The sequence below is a fragment of the Chrysemys picta genome, chromosome 8, assembly GCF_011386835.1.
Source record: "Chrysemys picta bellii isolate R12L10 chromosome 8, ASM1138683v2, whole genome shotgun sequence".
Lineage (NCBI taxonomy): Eukaryota > Metazoa > Chordata > Testudines > Emydidae > Chrysemys > Chrysemys picta.
The window spans coordinates 33,316,209-33,338,855 of NC_088798.1; the positions used below are offsets into that span (position 1 = coordinate 33,316,209).

Sequence of the window (22,647 nt, forward strand, 5' to 3'; positions counted from 1 at the left end):
GTGGACCGTCCAGCCTACGGAAAAGGACTACCAGCCATGACCTGGGACTTAAACTGTTATTCAAAAAAACAATAAGGCCTGCTGGGAATGCCCTGTGGTCTCTTTGGACAGTCGCAGCGCACTCCCCGTGAAAACTCTAAGCGTTGGTTGTGTTTACTCTTACAGGGCCGGCCTAACCTGGTGGCCTGGTCCTTTTGTTTTTAATCTGCCTACTATTGGTAATTGATATTTTGTGGGTATTTGGGGAATTGTAATTGTTAGGCCCTAGGGTCACCTGCCCAGCATGAGTTCAGGTCCAGGGTCTGCCACAGTGGTACTCTTTGCCATAGGGACACTCCTTTCGTTACCTCCCGTTTCCCCCAGGCACATGTGGGATGGAAAGGGATCCCTACTAACTTGGAAACAAACACATATGAGTCCTTGAAGGTTTGCTTTGCCCAAGAATTTAACCTCTCTAACTGCTAAGTATGCCACCTCCCAAGTCCCGCACCACGCAGCAGGGTTACCCTAAAGGGTAGTTCCCCAAAATTGGTCAGATATCTGTTGGGGATGGTTCAGTAGGGGAAGAAATACCTCGGGTACCCCCTTGTGACAAAACTGTACCATTGAATCCCAGTATGCATTAAGGGACAACCCCTGGCCGCCCCAGGCAGCGTAAATCTTTGTATGCCACCTCAGAGCCCATTAAGGAAGGAGACAGGTTGGGTATAATCCTCCTCCCAGCCTATGGGGTGGAACGGCTAACCCAATTTTATCATAGGCTCTCTGTGTTTCTCACCACATTCGCCAATGAAACCTTGGCCATAGAAAAGAGCCTTAACTCAGAGCTATACCAGCTCCGGTTGCTGTCCCTGCAAAACAGACAGGCCTTATATTATGTTTTAGCCTCCGAGGGCGGGGTGTGTGCCCTTATTGGGAATGAATGTTGTACTTATGTCCCGGAAAACTCACAGGACATTAACAAGCACGTCCTGTCGGCCAAACAGGCTTTCAAGCAGTGGAAGGCCCAGGAAAGGAAACCCACGGTTTTCAATTCCCTTTGAAGTTGGTTGCCCAACCTAGGAGCACTGGGGGGTGGCCTTGTGCGTCTCCTCCTCACCGGTGTGGTACTGTGCCTGGTCACCCTCCTGCTGATTGCTTGTTTTAAAATGCTCCTCCGTAAGCTTTGTGCCCCCCCGTTCCTCAAAAAAATCCCGGCATACCCTCTCATTGAAAAGCCCAGCTTCATAGCACTTAATCATATCTTGTCCACAGAATATGAGAAAACTCAGCCAAAAGCTTGTTGAGTATTCTCAAAGGAGGGAGTTGTTGACGTCACTAGGCCTCACCCTAGGTAACTCGGGAGGGTGGAAGGCCACTAAGTGTCAATGAAGCCTTCCTGCACTAGGCCTAAGTGAACCAAACTCTGTCCTTCCATGTTTAAACTCTAATCAACCTCAAAAAAGCCAGGTGCAATTGGAATATGTAAGCAACCAGTTATCTGTGTGCAACCCCCTGCTCAAGCAGTAATAATGAGGCCTGCATGTTTCTGGCTGAAGGGAAAAAGGACAAGATAACGGTTTAAAGAAGTTACTAACAAGCTAGGCTTATAGCTGCCAAGAATGACTTAACTATTACCAGGGGCGGGAGGGGTAGAGGGAGGAATGGGGGGGAGAAAGGGAGGGCTAGAGGGGAAAGGGGGGGGGTGAGGCTTAACTGCAAAGTGTATAAAAGAAGAAAAACTGTTCCTGTTAATGTGCTTGATTTGAGACTTGCCAGTCTCCTTGCACCGCTTTGGGATCCCAAATAAACTTTGTTTGCTTCTCCCCCTGGTGTGTTTATTGGCGCGAAGCACACCGGGCAACGGACCCGCTGTTGCTTTGCCTCGGGCACTCTGTGCTGGCAACACACTGTTCTCATCACGTTTAACTGAAACCAAGTATTATTGTAATATCATCCTATTTAATCCTTTTTAACATCAACAGTACATCAAAGGAATTATAATTTCAAAGTACAGTTTTCCAAGTGATTGTAAATAAAACTATATGATTTTTCAAGCACAGTGTTTCCATAGTCACAGAATGGCCTGGCAAACTTGGCTGACTAAAGACAAAGACAAACAAGCAATTGCAAAATGGAAAACTTGAGGGAGAAAGCTTAGTGAGAAAGTAAGAAAGGATCCTGTTCATTGAGGGCAACTTGTCTCTGGTGTAACCATTGAGAAAGTTTCTCTTTCCTACTCCAATGTCAAAAGATTCCCATCCATGTCTCTGTCAATGAGGGAACCTTCCTCTCCACTATCAGGAAGCATTTCTCTCTTATTCCAATGACAAAAATCTCTCAGACCCACAGTTCCACTGCACCTTGCCATGTATAAGGGTTTATAATAATACCTATCCCTTATATAGCACTTTTCATCAGTAGATTTCAAAGGACTTCAAATCTGTGATGGATTTATCCTCACAACACCACTATGAGGTAGGGAAGTGTAATTATCCCCATTAGAGCTGAAGAACAGAAGCTAAGTGACTTGCCCAAGATCACACAGGAAGTCTGTGGTGGAGCAGGAAATTGAATCTGGGTCTCCCAAGTCATAGTCTGGTGCCCTAGCCACTGGGAGGATTGCCACCCTTCTCACTGAGACAGTCTTCCTCCTCCTCCTCTTCTTCAGAAGTGGGAATCTCTGACACTCCAATGAAGGACTCTCCTTGTGCCATCCCCTCCTGCTGCCTCTAAAGGATTCTCCCCTCTTCCTTCAGCCCCATTCCACTAAGATCATCGCAGGGGTAGCAGCTCTTAGCCCTTTCTTCTTGCGTGTCCACCTACCTGCTTTGAAAAGAGTGAGCTGGTTAGGATCAGAGTAAAAGCTGGATCTATCTGGATATTGCTGGACCCTGTACCTTTTTAAATTCAAGCCCCATAGTTGTACCATCAAAATGGAGAAAAAGTCCAGCTGCCCTTACAGCCTAAGTAACACCCAGACGCTGACACAGCCCAGTGCAGCAGTGCTGTAAGAACACAGATCCAATACTTTGTTCTGCTGGATCTAGGCACTTTTTGACCCCAAACCTCAGTTGAATACAGATGGATACAGAAGACAAATTTGAGTTTTTGTAGCTTTCTTGTACCACAGTGTGTTGGGGCCAGATTTTTTTAGGTCCAGCATTAGAAGCAACAGTTGTTCTTTAGTTTGACGTTACAATTTCTGGATCTGTGGCCAAATTTTGGCAGGATCCAGATACTATATCTGAGTTTTTATAGTATTGTTGTCCTGGGGTGCATTAGGGTCCAGATTTTTAAGGTACAGCAGGGGTAGTTAAACTTGTTTTTTATTCAGGCAGTAGATTTTGAAGGATTGGGGCCAAAAACTGACTGGATCAGCAGGATCCAGGTGCTGAATCCAGGTTGTACCAGGATGCATCATGGTTCAGGTTTAATCAATGGAAAAAGAGCATCTACACTTGCTCTTTACTTAGACATTAGAGTTTGGAGTAGTGGGGAACAAAAATTGTCTGGCTCCAGATTTTACTTTTTCCAGCTGGTTTGCTGACCAGCCAATAAATGGGTGGGCCTAAGTATAAATAACCAGGTGGTCACTATTGACTCCTGCCAGCTGCTTCCATTTTATAATGATAAATCCCTGATCAAGAACACTGTTGGAACAGAGATGAAGACTCTACTCTAGCTTAGGCTGGGGACCTATTCCTATACTTTGTCTGTGTGATTGTATCACAGAGATAAAGCAGCTGTGGGAAGAATTAAATAAGCCTTCCCCCTCCTTGCTCTGAGGTTCTGTTCCTCCTCTGTAGGCAGGGAGATGCTGAGTTGAGGCTACTTCCCTGGGGTTAAGGTAAATAGTTGTCTGGTTTAACTAAGGGTTGCACTCAGGCTTTTAGCTGGTGAGTGGTGATGCTATTGGGTCTGGCTTGTCTCTGACAGCAGCTGTACATTGGTGCCATTTTAGAGCTAATATTTATATGGCTAGCCTTGTTGGCTGGTGTTCAATAAATTCATGGCTTTGGGGGAATAATATAACAGCCCTTTTGAAAAAGGAATCTGAATAGCTCATGGAGATTGAAATGGGGGTGGGGAGGGGGAGGCTCTGATGAGTCTTATATGGCCTAGACTAGTTGTGTTTGGTTTCCTCCCCCTCCCCCCCACTTGGGTAAACATTTTATTAAAAACAACAATGAACATCAAGTATATAACTGCTTTTTGTTATTTGGAGGGACTAATGCTTTTAGTGCATACAGAAATCTTGGCAGATAGCATATCTCTGTATTCAAACATGGTGTGTTAATGTGTGAGTGGCTGATCTTGAGTAACGGCATGTGTTTCCAGGAAGGGGGTATAGAACCTAAGTATGTCCTAAAAATCCTGTTCACTTTACAAAGGGAACCTTTCAGCTTTCCCATACACTTTCTAATATTACCTGTAATCTAGCATGTGAACTAAAGTCTCATGAGGTTGTTCCAAATCTTATGACTTGATTCTGACTCTTGATAGTATTTTCCTCAAAGCACTAACTCTTGGAGTGATGGGATTATGTGAGTAGCTCAGTCCTTACTTAGTAAGGTTTTTTTTGTTTTATTTCCTAAAAGCTCATAACTTCTGAAGGTTAGCCCCCTGACCTTTTGACTGCTTGGGGGCTGGCAACACTGTAACTCTACAGTTATGGGGGAGGACCTCAAATAACTTATTTGGATAGAAATTGCTCAAATCCTTGCTTTCATGTACATACAAAGGATCTTATTTTAAAGTAGGGAAAGTGCTGGTTTAAAAAATAAAAACAACTTTGTCCTTCAGGTGCAAGATTAAAGTTGTCTCTTCTGACTGTTTCTACTGGCTGTGTAGATATGGAAGTTAAGGATCCCACAGCACTTTCCAAAATGATGGGCATTAGCTGCCATTCCCTTAATTAATATGGCACCTGGGACCTAGTGTGTTATAACTATTGTATGCCTAAAAGCTGCTCTGCCTGATCACTTGGTTACTTTGACACTGCTACTTAATTTTTTCAGCATTTTCTCACCCTAACTACTAAAAGTGCTTCAAATTAAATTCTATGACATTTCCTATGCACTCTTTTAATTCTTGCCCAATTACAACCTTTTCTCTTTTACCTTTGTCTTTACCTTTTAATGTCCAATCTTAAACCTAGTAACCAATTTTAAATCTTTGATACTTTAATTATTTTAAAAATTAAAGGGAAAGGAATTTACAATACCATTTTTAAAAGATGGCTTTTATACCTGTGGCTGAAAAACAATACACAGCTTAAAACTGCCTCCCAGCAAAAAGATAGCTAAGAAATGGCACTTGGCTGAAGCCTAGTGGACAGAACACTGGGCTGGGATTCAAAACCCTGTGTTTTATTCCAAGCTCTGTGATGGGCCTGCTGGGTGACCTTGGCTAAATCACTTTCTCTGTCAGTTTACCCATCTGTCAAATGGGGGTTAGGATACTTCCTTTCTTTTGAGCTCTTCAAGATCTTCTGATGAAATGCCATGTAACAGCTAGGTATTAATGGAACTATCCCAATGAACACTTATTCCTGCAAATTGTAGTCAGAAATTCAATTTAAATTGTGCAGCGGCTAATAATTTATCTTGAGTACCTATAAACTATGGTTGGCACTAGACTATACTAGAATTCAGTGGTAAAAACTTTTATACTCAAGGCAGCACGTTGTCTATCGTGCACTAGACGCTGCTTATGTAGCAAGCAACCAAGACTCATGAAACGTGCTCTGTCCTTCCTGTCCGCTGCCTCTTTAGTAGCACAACATAAAAACTGTATGTGTTGAGCTGTCTGGTCCTTTTGTGCTGTGCATATTGCAACCAGCCACCATCTTCTCTTCTTATGTGGAGTGCTGAGTAAATTCCCAGGACCTTGGATAGCTTTTTTTTTTTTTTTTTTTTCCAAGTTTGGCTTCTGAGGTACAGAACTTCTGCAGCAAGTTCAGGTAAACTAATTTGAAGTTTTTAGTGAATTAAGTAGGAAAATAATAAATAATCCTTAGTGATACCACAGTGAATTGGCAGGGCAGTAATAGTGCAGGAGAAGGCTGTGTGTTGACGCTATTGCTACTCTTTTGTCTTCTGACTGAAGTGTGATAGAGCAGTCAGAATGAAAAGATTCCAAAGCAGGAGGGTGTTGGAGACCTGGATGGACAATGACTAAGACAGCTGCTCCTGGCAGCTGAGCTGGGGTTTCTGAAGTTCCCTGTGGACAGTTAGACCTAGCTTGGATTGAGAATAGTGTGGGTCATATACATGGAGTAAAAAACAAACAAATGAATTACAGCTGGCCTGACTCATGACATGAATTCCTTTCCAATAAAACAGGGTTCAGAGTGGTAGCTGTGTTAGTCTGTATCAGCAAAAACAACAAGGAGTCCTTGTGGCATCTTAGAGACTAACTAATTTATCTTCATCAGATGAAGTAGGTTTTAGCCTATGAAAGCTTATGCTCAAATAAATGTTAGTCTCCAAGGTGCCACAAGGATTCCTCACTTTTTCCAATAAAAGATTCTGACCTGTTGCAAGGCCCTGATATCAACCACTCCTGGCTGAGGGACAACAATGTTAAACCCAATTTATTTTTTATGCTGCCCCTTATTCTCTTTCGTGTGGAGAATGCAGCCTTAATGTCAAACACCAAGGTGTTGTAGAAATCATAAGAACGGCCATACTGGGTCAGACCAAAAGTTCACCTAGCCCAGTATCCTGTCTTCCAACAGCGGCTAATGCCAGGTGCCCCAGAGGGAATGGACAGGTAATCATCAAGTGATCCATTCTCTGTCGCTCATTCCCAGCTTCTGGCAAACCAAGGCTAGGGACAGCATCCCTGCCTATCCTGGTTAATAACTATTGATGGATGTATCAGGTCAGGGGAAAGGTAGAGGCTTTCACTGATGTGTGGGGCACAACTGGGGCTCTAGCACACAGGAAAGAGGCTTGTGGTCTGTTTCCTTTTGAGGGGCACATAGGAGCTGAGGATTAATTTCTCATGGCCTCCCAAGCTTTTCCATGGGGTGGCTGTGGTTTGAAACTCTGAATGCCTTTGCTACCCTGCCCTGCAACACTGGCAGCGATTGAGTACTCTGCTACACCCTACCCAATGTCCAATAGCTCTAAATAAATGTCTGCTACAATAATCAGCTGTGATAGGGTCAACACATCTGTCAATCTCCAGAGTTTACATAGGATTGAGATGCATGAGGCCGTTCACCCCTTACTTAGAGCTACTCTCTCAGGCTGTCTGCAGACGGCCTGAATCAGTTCATTTTTTAAGATGGGATGTTCAAAAACGTGTAAGGAAACTAGTTGCCCAACTTCCCACTGGCTTTCAGGATTTGCTTTACAAAAAAAAAAGAAGAATCAGACTTTAGTTTCTCTAGAAAACTTTGACAATGGAACATAATTATTCTACAATTTACAGGGAATTATGCAACTATTAAAATATCTGCATAATCCCATCCACAGGGTTTGTCTTACACTAGGCATAAAATATAAATTTTCCCTTTTAAAATTATACAGAATGGTAGGTCTGTCCTAAAGTGAAAGCATTGCTTAGAAAAATAAATACAACAAATATTTTTACATGCATCTTTCAATTATCATTATTGGATCTGTTTTTATAAACTCTACAGCTTAGCTTGTCTTTGCTTAATGACCAACATTAAAGATTTTTATCAGCTTATTTATTAAAATGCTTGACCAAAAAGTACCTTGAGATACAGTATAGTTTGACATTCCAGCTCCTTAAATGAACAAGCTTGAAAGTTAATAGCAAGCTTTGGCTATTGATACAATCTCTGACTGGGTACAATTGGCTGATGTGAACACTGCTAGGCTAATTTATCGGTTGCAAGAAATTAAATTAGCTGAAGAAACTGTTTTACGTTAATGACAATATTATCCATTGGAAAATTCTATTTTCTGTAAGTAAACAGAGATGGCAGAGAAATCAGAACAATTCTGTATCTACAAGCACAGCTAGCGATAAGGCTTCTTTTTAAATGCAAAAATAAGAGAAAACAGATCAAAATGTCAGATGTAATATTTCATGTCTGACAAGATGCTCTCCTTTCAGTAAGAATGAGTTTAAGGTATTAGACTTATTTTAATCAACTCAAAGCTAACAATAGTTTCTGCTTGAAAATTTCTCATCTCACTGTATATCTTGATCAAAGAGGTGTGTGGTTTTTTATTTGTCTTTTGGTTTGCAAACAGAAATTGGATAGGATTATTTTTAACTGAATAATATTTGCTTTAGTAAGGTCAGCAGAAAATGACAGCCTATAGTTCTTGAATTTACTTGTATTGTAACTTAAAATTTAGCTTCCTCTTGGGTAAAATCAGTAATAAAATGTATGCTCTGGTTTCATTTTCTAACAATTATCTGGTAACATTCAGAAATAAACACCTTAAGTAGAAAAAGGTTTAAAATTCTTGTTTCAGGTATTCTCTCAGCTCTAACCTGTATGATTAGTCTTGTAGTAACTTATACTCCACAACACTATTTTTAAAGAACCTTTTATTCCTACTCTTAAGTGAATACATATTTGCATTCTAACATGCTAAAGACTGATTTAAGTTTAGCACAACAGCACTATCTACTGGCAAAAGTAAAATGATTGCAAGCAATGTCTAGTAATGTCCCCTTAACTGATTTCAAATGCATTAAGATGGTGTCAGGGTAGCATTCCATAAAGCTGTTGTGGTCTTGTTTGTACATAACAAGGATGGTATAAAGATACAAATGATATTCTTGTGCATATGGCCAAACCTGAAAAACAGGTAATCAAAGTAGAGTTTTATTTGAATATGCAATTTTATATGGTGGTTGCATGTCATAACTGAAGTGGTTTGGCAGAGATGTGTGAGACAGTTATTAGACCTATTCTTATATTCTAGGTCAGACCAACACGCTGGTCTGACTTAGAATAAAGCTGCACATTACTGTCCTGTAAGTGTAATTTGAAAAATCAAACAGAATTCATGAAAATCTTGACCTGTCTACAGCAAAAATCTGTATTATACAACAGCTGAGATTTCTAACCTGAGCTTCAAATCTAGGAAAACTTTCCTGCAACTCTTTTTGAATGAGTGTGTGTGGTGGTGTAGCCATGTTGGTCCCAGGATATTAAAGACAAGGTGGGTAAGGTAATATCTTTTATTGGCCCAACTTCTGTTGGTGAGAGAGACAAACTTTTGAGCTTACAGAGAGCTCTTCTTCAGGTCTTCAGCTCAAAAGCTTGTCTCCCTCACCAACAGAAGTTGGGCCTATGAATGAGTATAAGCAGAAAACTAACTAGATGTTTGAGTTATCCAGACCTGTAATTCCAGGCTTTTCCAGTATCCTATCTGTTCATGGGTTTCTGATGGCTTTGTAAACACTCTTCGGGTATAACAGCACTTCTAAACTAAAAAAGTGGTTTCTAATGGTTTTCTATTTTGGACAGTAACATTATAAAATGTCATTTCTGTGATCTCAAGTATGCCTTATCACTGTTAGAGATGCATCCAATGAACTGTTTCATTAAAGGAGCTAAAAACTAATGTGTTTAGTATTGTATGTAGCAGTCTTTCACCTTATGTACTGAAAGTTTATACTTTTCCTGACTTGGTTTGTCCCACAATATTTACACTAATTTATATTAAAACTTATTTGTTTCTTCACAGATTGATGCTACAACAGACCCTGGAACATGTGGCTATAGAAACTCGCTAAAGATGTCTGTTCCAAATCAACAGTATCCAACTATTGTTAATCCTCCACCGCCAGAATATATCAATCCTAAAAAACCTGGCTGTTTAACAAATCAACTTCAGTATTTACAGAGGGTGGTCATGAAAGCTATGTGGAGACACAACTTTTCCTGGCCATTTCACCAGCCTGTAGATGCTGCAGCACTAAACCTTCCTGTAAGACTCCATTTGAGTATTGTATTAAGCCTTATATGTTGAAGAATAAGCAAGTGAAATCTTAAAGGTGAACTGAAATGTTGGCTTTAAAAAACAAAATCTGCTACTCTACAGAGATTCTGGGCAGTGCTCCAGTTTAGGCCCCCAGGACTGTCCACATTATGCCAGAAGTATTTCAGCCACCAAAGCTGGGGGTGGGAGTGGGGTACCCTTCTAAAGACACCTGCTCTTAAAATAGTCAATAGTTTCCTGACATCTTTTAAACTGTTTATAGAGCATTGTGTCCATTCAAACTTTAGCTCAGGGTTCTGAGAATACTGTCAACACCTCTGACGCACCCCTAAGAGGTTGACACTTCTTAATGCTTCATAATCTGAAAATACGGCACCTTTGGAACACTTTAATATGCTATATTTACTTTTATGCATGTAAGATTTATTAGAAAATATTGACTATTGAAGATGCATTATGTTTTAGAGAATGTTTCAGTTTGATTGACATTTGGTCTTGTTTGTGAAATGTCCAAGCAATTAACACTTTACACCAGGAAATTAATGGATTACTTTTTTTCAGTAATCATCATGTCTTGCTGACTGGAAGGTGGTGAAACTGACCGATGATGCTCCGAAGCTTCTTTCTCTGTTATGCTGACAGTGTATCACTTTTTTTTTTCCTACAGTGCAGAGAAGATGAATACAAATACTAAGGGTTTTAAAAAAATAAACCTTGTGAGACTTCCTCAACACCATATGCCTGCTGTATGGCTTTCACTCACTCTTTTGGGGCCTTGATGTAGGGGCAACCTGAGACTTTAACTTGTTTGAGTGATGAAAGAATTAAGAATGTGTGGTCATTTTCTCGCTAGGATAGTCTGGTTTCTCCCTATATCTGTCCTGTCAAAATCTCCATTTCAAATACAGAATTACACATCAGTTGACCAGCATAGCTCATTGTGGTAATCCAAAATCGTCTTGACTTTTAAGTGAAAGACCGAACTTCTGATTTTCAACTTTCATTTTCTATGTAGTGCAACATTTTAATAGCAGACCCCGTTAGATAACCTTCAAGAAACTTAAAAAGGCAATATTCCATTCTTAAAATCACCTACAAATGTATGCATACCTCCTAAAAGAAGGCTAGCCACATTTCTCAGTTTGGAAGTCCTTGAGATATGAGGGTTGTTTTCAATGGCTTGGTTCTTGCTTGTACTATAGACTTCCTCTCAAAAATGTGTATATCCAGTCAGAGCCCAGGGGTTAGGCTGCTCACCTGGGATGTGGGAGACCCAGATTTGAATCCCCACTCTACTTGATTTAGAGCAGGGACATGAACCCGAGTGTCCCACATCCTAGGTGAGTGCCCTAAATACTGGATTATAGCATCAATCTCTGTCTGGACCAATGAATACTTATTTTCTGAAATAGCACATTATAAAATTTAAAAGAATGGAAATTAACTAGATGACCTAACATCTTTCTATTACCCTACCAAAGAAGGCTTAGAAACATAGCAATTGCCATACTGAATCAGACCAGTGGACCAGTAGTGTGTCACTAAGGATCTGTTTCTGAACAATGCCAAAGAAAGGTGTAACAGACCCCAAAGTGATTATGGGATTACTTGTCCCCAAATAAAGCTTTCTCCTAACCCTGAATAGTTTTTGGCTTGTGCACTGAAGTATGAGTGCTCTTATCCCTGCCCAAACCCTCGTTTGTTTGTTGGTTTTTTACAATTAACTTGGGATAGAACTCTCATCTTAATGAGATCCTGTGGCAATGAGTTCCACAAGCAAACTGTGTATTATGTGGGGGAAAGTGCTTCCTTTCATCAGTTCGAAACTCTCTGCACAATTTGGGGTCACTGACTGTTCCTTCTTGTATTATGAGACAAATCAAACTTCTGTTCATTCTATTTTCTCAATAACATTCATTATATTGTGTACTCTTATTTTTGCATTTGAGGTTATGCAATCCCAGTCTCCCTCAATATGAGGTTTTATGCCTTGAACCATTATTGTTACCAATCTCTGAACTCCCTCAGGATGCTGCTGTATTCTTTCTGATTTTTGGGGGGCGTGAAGAGGTATATATTATTCTAGTCTTCCCAAGGAATGGGGCTTCCACTACAACTGCCCTTAGACTTTTAATGTGCTGAAAGATGTTGCTTTTAGGTTTATAATTTCCTCAACTCAGTCAAGTTTCTCCTGGTTATCCCCTTAGATTACCCTTAAACTTGCCTTTCATTAGTGCTCACATGTACCAGCCATTTATAAATTGTTTCCATTACATAGTTGTTACTTAACCAAGCTATGGTATAAATACTTAGTTCTTTTAACATTTTCTTATAAATCAGTCCCTCCAGACAATTGGTGTTATTTGGAGCAGCAGACAAAACCCTTTATTCATATCTGTTTCTCTTGACAAACTCATTTGGTCAGTTTGTCCAAAAGCACTGTCAAAGTGACTGTCGTCTGTATTTTGTTCTTAGGAGAAACTGTCACTTAAGGTTAATATTGTAGGTCATCCATTCAAAGTTGTGGCAACAATTGTAGTTAGCCTCAGGACAGTTCTGCCTCTTCAAATTTCTAAGGCAGCCACTTAGAATTTAACACATACTTTCGGAAATAGTGTAGCTTCAACTTTTGCATAATCTACAATTCTGTCTGGCTTCATTACAAGGACAACGAATATCTAACTTTACTCTTCTGACACCGAAAGGGGACAGGAGGTGGCAGAAGAGATCAGTATTTTGACAATAGCTGTTTTTTAGCTGTGTAGTTTAAATGTTCTTCTGGTCATGTTGTTGAACAGGAACTTAAACATTATTATGATGTATTTAGCCTTTTGTTCCAGTGGATAAATTGCTCTAGTTAGAGGTGCTTCAGAGGTCGTTATTACTAACTTAATTATTTGAAGCATATGTAACCCAGTTAATGGGAGTGTAAAACTGTTTCTGATTTCTTCTAACCTAGAGATTAACAACTGTGTGCTAATTCCCAGAGGTGGAAGTGAGCAATTCTACTAGGACTCTATTTTTTTTTTTTAATTTTTTATTTTAATTTGAGTCAGTCAGCTAGAACTTGAATTCACCTTTGTTTTTAGGGAAGCACCATGGCCCAATGGATAATGTACTGGGCAGACATCAAGAGACCTAGGCTAGGTCTACACTACCCGCCTGAATTGGCGGGTAGAAATCGATCTCTCGGGGATCGAATTATCGCGTCTCGTCGGGACGCGACAATCGATCCCCGAATTGACGCTCTTACTCCGCCAGCGGAGGTGGGAGTAAGCGCTGTCGACGGGGAGATGCGGAGGTCGATTTTGCCGTCGTCCTCACAGCAGGGTAAGTCGGCTCCGATAGGTCGAATTCAGCTACGCAAATGCGTATATTAAATCGACACCCCCCCCTCCCCGTAGTGAAGACCTGCCCTTAGACTCTCTTCCCAGCTCTGCCTGCAATTTTGTGCAAGTCTCTTTGCCTGTCTTTGCTTCCATTTCTCCATCTGGGAAATGGGGATGCTTATTTTCACTTGTAAATTGCTTTGAGACCAACAGATGAAAAGTGCTATACAAGAGAACTATTATTCCTAGCAGAAGTGCCATTTATCCACATCGTCCTAATACTATTGAAATGAATACTTTAAAAAAAAATCTATCATGCAATGGGAGGAGTACAAAGAAATTAAGTTCCATAATACCTCTGCTGTTGTGGCACTTACAATGCTTTTAATGGTAACTTTCCTTGAGGTTTAAAGTTTTCTTTTAATGGAATGTTCCTATTCCAAATTCAGCAACATAGTAGTTTTATTCTCCTGTAAAGGTTAACAGGTTGTCCTCAAATGTACAAGAGCACTCATGTCCTAGTAACTCTTATTAATCTTTAATTAAATTCACAAATTGTATGGTTTTTAACCATCTTTTCAAAACTACAGGATTATTATAATATCATTAAGAAACCCATGGACTTGAGCACAATTAAAAAGCGTTTGGAACATAATTATTATACAAAAGCTACAGACTGCATTGAAGACTTTAAAACTATGTTCACGAACTGCTATGTGTATAACAAGGTATGTAAAATGCTAAAAAGAGGGGTATGTAGTAAATGTGTATAGTGTTCAGTAGGCCATATACCCAATTCTGAAAGTGTTCGCTATTGATGCATTTTGTTACTTGTAATGGCCAAGTAACTTAATGTGTCTCTGAATTTTAATGGAAAACATTTATTTAAATAGGCTGCTAATATTTATTCAAACTTACCAAAAGCACCTAGTCAACTTCTAGCCATCTGTACAATTCATCAAAAGGATAAATGTCCCCACACAAGGATACTACCAACAAACCCACTACAACACTACACAACATAGCCCGTGTAATCGCACAACAAACATGTCTAACAATTAAAAAGTTTATCAGGAAACTCAGTGAATAGATGAGCTTTGAAATGTATAATGACTGACAAAATAGTGTGTGACAGACCAATGGAAGAAGCAACTTTTTAAATGCTGCTTATGCGTGGCAAACTCAGGCAGTTTTGTTTTAATACTTGATTGCTGTATCCTCAGGATTTGAAGGATGCTCAAGTGAACAGCCTGAAACTTGTCTCAGTGTAGGAGTGGGATGGCTGGGGAAATATAGAAGGAAATAATAAAGGGGTGGAGGGGCATTTAGTCTTTCAATATGATCTGTGGAACTGGTGAGGTGGGTTATGTAACCCTTTTAAGGTTGTTCTCTAATCAGACTTTATTTAGAGACCCTATTGTCTGATTTCAGATTGACCGTAAACTTGTAACGCATGATGCTACAGAACATGGGTATATTATAATACTACTGAATGTAATACTCTTGTATTATTAAAGTATATTGCCTATATTCTGTGATTTACAAACATAATTACCGGTATATCTTGCAGCCAGGCGATGACATTGTTTTTATGGCACAAGAGCTAGAAAAAGTATTTATGCAGAAAATGGCACAAATGCCTCCAGAAGAGAAAATAGTGATTGTCAACAAAGGAAAAAGAAAAGGAAAGAAACAAGAAGGTAAATACTAGACTACATATAGTGTTAATGTATTAACTTGCTAACAGGTCACATTTTAATTACAACTTTTTTGTAAACATCAAATTGTGGGAGAGCTGATATTCTTGACAAGTCTATAGAATGGTAAAATTTTATGGCGACTATAAGCAATTTACTATTTGGACTAAAACCTTATGCTACTAAACTTTGCTGTGGAACAGTTCGGGTCAGGACTCTGTATTTCACAAAATGACAACTGTCACTTGATTTTCCTGGAATTCAGTAGACAGGCAAAACATCATTGCTTCAAGGTTTTAAGCAGATTCAATATGCCAATAATAAATACCCTCTCCAGTTCTTGCTGAATAACTTAAAAAAAAAAAATTCTACCTTTGACATGAGTTTGAGGTTTAGCTCATTCTCTGCATTGACAGTTAACCAGTACAGTAGTATAGTTTTATAGGAAAAATGGTTTATCCATCTGATGAAAGATGCTTCCTGAAAGGAGAAGTAGTGCAGTGCATATATTCCATAATTGACTTGCAATAAAAAAACTAAGCTAGTTAATATTTTACTTTTAACTTCCTAACTTAAAAGTATACTAAGTATTGGAAGTGGGAAATGCAAATCTGTGTTTGCTCTCACACCTTGAAGGAAGGCTGAGGTGTACAGGTCAAGACCTATCTGGTTTTCTATTCTTATCTCTGTCACTAAATTACTGTTTGTCATTGATAAAATTGTTTAGTATTCTTCAGTGGTGAGCTGGAGCCGGTTCGCATGAACCGGTTGTTAAATTTAGAAGCCAGTTTAGAATCGGTTGTTAAAGGGGTGTGCAAACTCCGGCCCGTGGGGCCGTCCTATCCGGCTCGCCTGAGCTCCCAGCTGGGGAGGCTCCCCTGCCCTCTTCCCCACCTTCCCCACTTTCACAGAGCCCAGCGCCAACACTCTGGACCGCTCCTGGGCAGCTTGGCGGCTCCTGACGCTTTGAGTGGCATGGTAAGGGGGTGGGGCTGCGAGCTCCAGCAGGGCGTGCGGCATCCATACATGCTGCCCCGAGCAGCATAGTAAGGGGGCTGGGCCGGGGCTGGGAGGAGGGGTTGGATAAGGGGCAGGGAGCGGTTGGAGGGGGCGGAGGTTCTGGGGGGGCTGTGAGAGGACGGGCAACAGGGGGATTGGGTAGGCGTGCGAGTTCCGGGGGTCTGTCAGGGTGGTGGTGGATGAGATCGTGGCAGTCAGGGACAGGGAGCGGGGCGGGGCAGTTAGGGTCGGGGGTCTCGAGCTTGTACTCACCAGATGGCACTTAATAACCGGTTCCCTACCGGGTCGTCATTGGCACTTCGGCGGCGGGTCGTTCACTCGTGCGGGTCTTCGGCGGCACTCAAGGACCCGCCACCGAAGTGCCACTGAAAACCCGGAGCGAGTGAAGGACCTGCCGCCGAAGACCCAGTAGGGAACCGGTTATTAACATTCTGGCAGCTCATCACTGGTATTCTTGTACCTCTGCTTCTCTTTCTGTAAAATTAAGATGCTTCTGAGCACTTCAGACATGTGATCTGCTGATTAAAGGTGCTGTATAAACAAATGTATTTACAATAGGGCTCTTGATTAATCGCAGTTAAATCATGTGACTAATCGCAATTAAAAAAATTAATCAAGATTAATCACCGTTTTAATTGCACTGTTAAACAATAGACTACCAATTTAAATTTATTAAATATTTTGGATGTTTTTCTACATTTTCATATATATTGATTCCAATTACAACACAGTACAAAGTGTATATTTTATTACAAATATTTTCATTGTAAAAATGATAAACAAAACATAGTATTTTATAGTTCACCTCATAAAAGTACTATAGTGCAGTCTTGGTCATGAAAGTGCAACTTACAAATGTAGAACTATGTACAAAAAAACTGCATTCAAAAATAAACCATCTAAAATTTTAGAGCCTGCAAGTCCACTCAGTCCTACTTCTTGTTCAGCCAATCACTAAGACAAATAAGGTTGTTTACATTTACAGGAGATAATACTGCCCGCTTCTTGTTTACAATGTCGCCAGAAAGTGAGAACAGGTATTTGCATGGCACTTTTGTAGCCGGCATTGCAAGGTATTTATGTGCCAGATATGCTAAACATTCATGCTTCAGCCATCATTCTAGAAGACATGCTTCCATGCTGATGATGTGTGTGTTAAATTTGTGAATGAACTCCTTGTAGGAGAATTGTATGTCTCTGCTCTGTTTTGCCCGCATTCTGCCATATAATATAGCAGTCTCGCATGATGACCCAGCACATGTTCTTCATTTTAAGAACACTTTCACTGCAGATTTGACAAAATGCAAAGAAGGTTCCAATATGAGATTTCTAAAGATAGCTACAGCACACAACCCAAGGTTTAAGTATCTGAAGTGCCTTCAAAAATCTGAGAGGGACGAGGCGTGGAGCATGCTTTCAGAAGTCTTAAAAGAGCAACACTCCAATGCGGAAACTACCAAAAAAGAAAATCAACCTTCTGCTGGTGACATCTGACTCAGATGATGAAAATGAACTGCATCAGTCTGCACTGCTTTGGATTGTTGAGCAGAACCCATCATCCGCATGGACGCATGTCCCCTGGAATGGTGGTTGAAGCATGAAGGAACATATGAATCTTTAGCCCATCTGGCACTAGGGTGGCCAGATGTCCCTATTTTATAGGGACAGTCCTGATATTTGGGGCATTTTCTTCTATAGGCTCCTATGACTCCTCACCCCATCCTGATTTTTCACACTTGCTGTCTGGTCACCCTATCTGCACGTAAATACCTTGCAACGCTGGCTACAACAGTGCCATGCAAATGCCTGTTCTCACTTTCAGGGGACATTGTAAACAGGAAGCAGGCAGCATTATGTTTACTCTCCTGCAAATGTAAACAAACTTGTTTGTCTGAGCGATTGGCTGGACTGAATGGACTTGCAGGCTCTAAAATTTTACATGGTTTTATTTTTGAATGCAGTTTTTTTGTACACAAGTCTACATTTGTAAGTTCAACTTTCATGATCTAGAGATTGCACTGCAGCACTTGAATTAGGTGAATTGAAAAATACTATTTCTTTTAACAGTGCAAATACTTGTAATCAAAAGTAAATATAAAGTGAGCACTGTACACTTTGTATTCTGTGTTGTAATTGAAATCCATATATTTGAAAATGTAGAAAACATCCAAAAATATTTAAATAAATAGTATTCTATTTTTGGTGCCCTTCCATCTTACATTAAATTCTTCATTAGCGAGGTGATACTGTAAATGAATCTTACTACTTTCAGAGCTGGTATCAAGATTCAGTTCCAATAAGTCACCTATCAAGATTATTCATACACCCTTGCACCCATCTCAGGGAGGTTCTCTTCCACAATCTGTTTCAAAGATCTTAAGGACTTCGTGTGGAATAACTAATGTCCTGCGATAACCTACCCAACCTCTCTTGCTTATCACTACAACATGTTCTGCTTTCTGAGAACCACCTCTTATTGTTTGGCCAAGCTAATATTTTATTGTCACACCTTTGGCAGGCCTTTGATTTTTAGGGTCACGTTAAAGGAGCGTCTGCCTCTACACTGAACCTTCAACCAGACTTCACATGGGAGATTTATGAGGGCAGCCACTTGGAGTACACAACTATAAATTATTAACTTGAGGAGTTCAAGCAACAATGATCACTTTGCTTAAGTGGTCTTACAGAATCCCTTTTCCAAGCTGACTACCTAAGTGCTTCTCCAAATTAGTAAACTTACTTTTGGAATATTGGGCTCTTAGTAGAACTTAAATTATAGAGAGGATTTCTGTCATCACTGTTTATCTGGTATCTGTTTCTAGTTCCAGTGCTACTTCTATTCTATTCCACTTTTTTTTTTTTTTTATCCAAATGAGACCTCAATGGAGAAATTCAATTTCCAAGTACAGAGACCTAAAAAAGCCTCTCAGTTAAATCATCTTTTTTCCAAACTATTGCTTTCAAAAATAAAAAGTTTTAGTTGAGTTTTTTTCAAGGGCATTAACTCAGTTGAAGACTCTTGGGGGCACTATGGCTCCGCTGCTGAACTAGCACTTCAGATCTGAACCAGGAGAGTCCCCATCTGGTCTTGCATTAGGAGCATGGATGCAAGAGTGGTAATTGTTGCACTTACGTATAGCTTCAGAGAGCACCAATTGCAGGTTAGTATTTGGTCAATTGAAAATAAGACCATGTAGCCTTTGGGCCTACCAACAGGAGCTTTGTGAAAGGAAATGTTATGACTGGAATGTAAAGATGGGGGGGGGGGGGTTGATACATTCATCAATGGGATTATGACTAAGTTGCCTGCAATGACAGGAGACTGGACTTGATGACCTAGAAGATCTCCTCTATAAGAACATAGGACTGGAATTGTTGGGACACCAAAGTACACATCTCAGTGTAAATTGGTTTGATTTATTAGGACCTCAGCTGCCTGATTCAGGAGTTTGTACCACTGAGCAAAATCAACTGCAGAAGCAACTTGAAAGCATTGTTAAGCAGCCTCACGTGATGACTCCAGTACCACAGCAGCTTGTGTTAGCCCCTCTGTCAATGGCTCAGTCGACTACCTTAATGTCAGCCACGCTACCTATAACAAAAGTAAGTTACCTTTTATATACTGGCTTCTAATTAAAGTAGATTGACACTGTCTGGGGCAGTAGTTGGCACATCCATGTATAGTATGGATCACAATGCACAAAACTAATGGAACACCATTTAACATAGTGCACTGTGAATAAGCACAACCTATTTATCTTGCATCTTACAAAATTGTTTTTTTAATACACCATTTCTGATCTCTCGAATAAGTGGGGCAGCACTAATTACAGTAATAGGGCAGAGGTTGAGTCAAAAAGTAGGGTTATTGCATATTTAAATCTTGGTGTTTTGCTTTTCTTTGTGCTTAGATGAGTTAATGAATGTTTCTTTTTTAGACAGATGGTTTGAGAGACTGGTAGCTTTGCTTTATGTTGAGTTAAAGGTGGTTTCCCACTATGGGGACAGATCTCTGCTTAACTTCAAAATTAAATATTCAAAAGGAACTGACCTAGTTTTAATGTAAACTAAGTCCATGATATGATTGGAAATGATCAATTTTCAAAATAACCATACTACCTGTTAAATCTACAACAGAATAGTTATCTTAAACAACTCTTTTGTATGAGCTACAAAAACAATAGCTGCTATCTGGACCTGTGTCTGAAAACACGCCATTTTGGTTAGATCAAACCATCTCATATCAACTAGTGTTGTTTCAACTATTCCAGCTAGAAACATGCATGCTCTCTCCCAGACCTTTTTCAGAAAAGTAAAAATATGTATTTGGTGAGTATTTAGTGAGTTAGTGGCAAAGTGCATATATTGTATCTCTTCCAAACCAGAGGCAGCACAATGTTAGACCAAACCTAAGATAGGGCTACCATATGTCCGGATTTCCCCGGACATGTCCAGCTTTTCGGTCTATAAATAGCCGTCCGGGGGGGATTTTTAAAAATCTAAAAACGTCTGGGATTTCCCCCCGGTCGGCTATTTATAGACAGAAGCGGTGGCCAAGCACCGCTGGGCACCCAAAGCCCCTTCCCAGCTCCCCCCATCCCCTGCAGCCTTACCACCCTGTCCGGCCCCGCAGCTGACTTCCCCCTCCTCCACTCCCCTGAACGCTCCGCCCACCTGCTCCTCTCCCCCTCCCCTGCTTCCCACGAATCAGATCTTCGTGGGAAGTCTGAAAAGAAGCAGGGGCAAGCGGGGAGACAGCAGCAGGTAAGCTGGGGCAGGGGGGGGGAGGGGTGTGAAGAGGAGAGCTCCGGGGAGGCGCGGCCCTGGCCGCGTGGCTCCCTCCGGCCCAGGCCGAGCGGTGACCGGCGGCCCCAGCAACTCCGGGCCGGCTCAGGCCCCAGGGTGGCGGCCCCGGTTCTGGCCCCAAGGCGGCGGCGGTCCCAGCACCGGCCGAGCACCCCCAGCCCGGCCCGGCTCGGGCCCCAGCAGCGCCAGCCCAGCACCGGCCGAGCACCCCCAGCAGTAGGGTGACCAGACAACAAATGTGAAAAATCGGGACAGGGGGTGGGGGGTAATAGGAGCCTATATAAGAAAAAGACCCAAAAAATCGGGACTGTCCCTATAAAATCGGGACATCTGGTCACCCTACCCAGCAGAGCCGGCTTGGGCCCCAGCCCCGGCCGAGCACGCCAGCTCAGCCCCGGCCGACCACCTCCGGTCCGGCCCCAAGCTCCACAACCCCAGCCAGAGCGCAGCCCGATTCCTGGGCTCTTTAAAGCCGACCCTGGTCAGGGGACAGGGAGGGGGGTTGGGAGTTTGGGGGGGGGCTGTCGGGGGGTAGGGGTGTGGAGAGGGGTTGGAACAGTCAGGGACAGGGAGCAGGGGGGGTTAGATGGGTCTGGGGTTCTGGGGGGGCTGTCAGGGGGGCAGGGGTGTGGAGAGGGGTCGAGGCAGGTAGCAGAGGGGGTTGAATGGTTCGGGACTTCTGGGGGTCCTGTCGGGGCAGGTAGCAGTTGGATAGTGCATGGGAGTCCCCGGGGGTCTGTCTGGGGGCGGGGGTGTGAATATGGGTTATGGATAAGGGTCGGGGCAGTCAGGGGACAGGGAGGGTTGTAGGGGGGCAGTGAGGGTGGGGGGGTTCTCAGGAGGGGGCAGTCAGGGGACAAGAAGCAGGGCGGCTTAGATAGGGAGTGGAGTCCTAGGGGGCAGTTAGTGGCAGGGGTCCCAGGAGGGGGCAGTCAGGGGACAAGGAACGGGGGGGGGGTTCTGAGGGGGGCAATCAGGGGGTGGGAGGGAGTGGATGGGGGCGGGGCAGGGGCGGGGCTAGAGCGGGGCTCCTCCCCCCTAGTGTCCTCTTTTGCTTGTGGAAATATGGTAACCCTAACCTAAGAGCTAAAAGCTTGTACTCATGACCTCTAATTAGGCCTCAAATACGAGAGTGCAGGAATATTTGTATTTGCTGGTGGCTGTTCTTATGTCAACTTCATAATCTAGTAACTTTTTTGAGATCTCACCCTACTTAAGTGACCGCAAAATAAATAAAACTGTAGTACGCTTTTCTTCCAACTCTAAAGAAGAAAGCCTAGCACTTGATGCTAGATTGTAACACTTTGTTGAAAAAGTAGGTCTTGAACTTGTTTCTACAATTTTATATTTAACAGTTGTGTAGAAAAAATACAGAAGCTTTTGTCTAAAAAAACTAAACAAAAAAAGTTTCTCTTTTGCTATTTATCGTGGAATTGTGCAATTCTAGTTACTTGAAATATTCTATGTAAACTTTTGTTTTCTAGGTTAAAAAGGGTGTGAAAAGGAAGGCTGATACTACTACAATATCCACAGCAAGCTGTGAATCTTCTCCAGCACTTAATGAACCAAAAATTGCTAAAATATGTAGAGGAGAAAGTGAATGTAGTGTACCAGACAGTTATCTAAAGAAAGACTTGCCAGATTCTCAACAGCCACTTGAAGTTGTCAAAAATGTTCAATTATCAGAACAACTAAAGCACTGTAGTGAGATCCTTAAAGAAATGTTTGCAAAGAAACATGCATCATATGCTTGGCCTTTCTATAAACCTGTAGACATTACAGCTTTGGGGCTCAGTGACCACCATGATACCATGAAATGCCCTATAGACCTTGGAACTATTAAGGTAAGGGGTTTTGGCTAGAATCACAACT

The 22,647-nt window shown here is 41.6% G+C and overlaps 1 protein-coding gene across 3 annotated transcripts in view; it reads left to right on the forward strand.

The window, feature by feature from the left end:
- Nucleotides 1-3,587: 3,587 nt before the first annotated feature.
- Nucleotides 3,588-22,647, forward strand: part of BRDT (bromodomain testis associated) — a 53,709-nt gene continuing 34,649 nt past the window's right edge. For 2 of the 3 annotated variants that reach the window (XM_065554244.1, XM_065554245.1), the window contains exons 1-6: nucleotides 3,588-3,829; nucleotides 9,669-9,911; nucleotides 13,843-13,980; nucleotides 14,823-14,952; nucleotides 19,394-19,572; nucleotides 22,260-22,619. In XM_065554244.1, the coding sequence (XP_065410316.1) occupies nucleotides 9,720-9,911; nucleotides 13,843-13,980; nucleotides 14,823-14,952; nucleotides 19,394-19,572; nucleotides 22,260-22,619 (999 nt within the window). In that variant the 5' untranslated portion in view covers nucleotides 3,588-3,829; nucleotides 9,669-9,719. The remainder of the gene's footprint in view (nucleotides 3,830-9,668; nucleotides 9,912-13,842; nucleotides 13,981-14,822; nucleotides 14,953-19,393; nucleotides 19,573-22,259; nucleotides 22,620-22,647) is intronic. The other variant, XM_065554243.1, reaches the window with a different exon arrangement.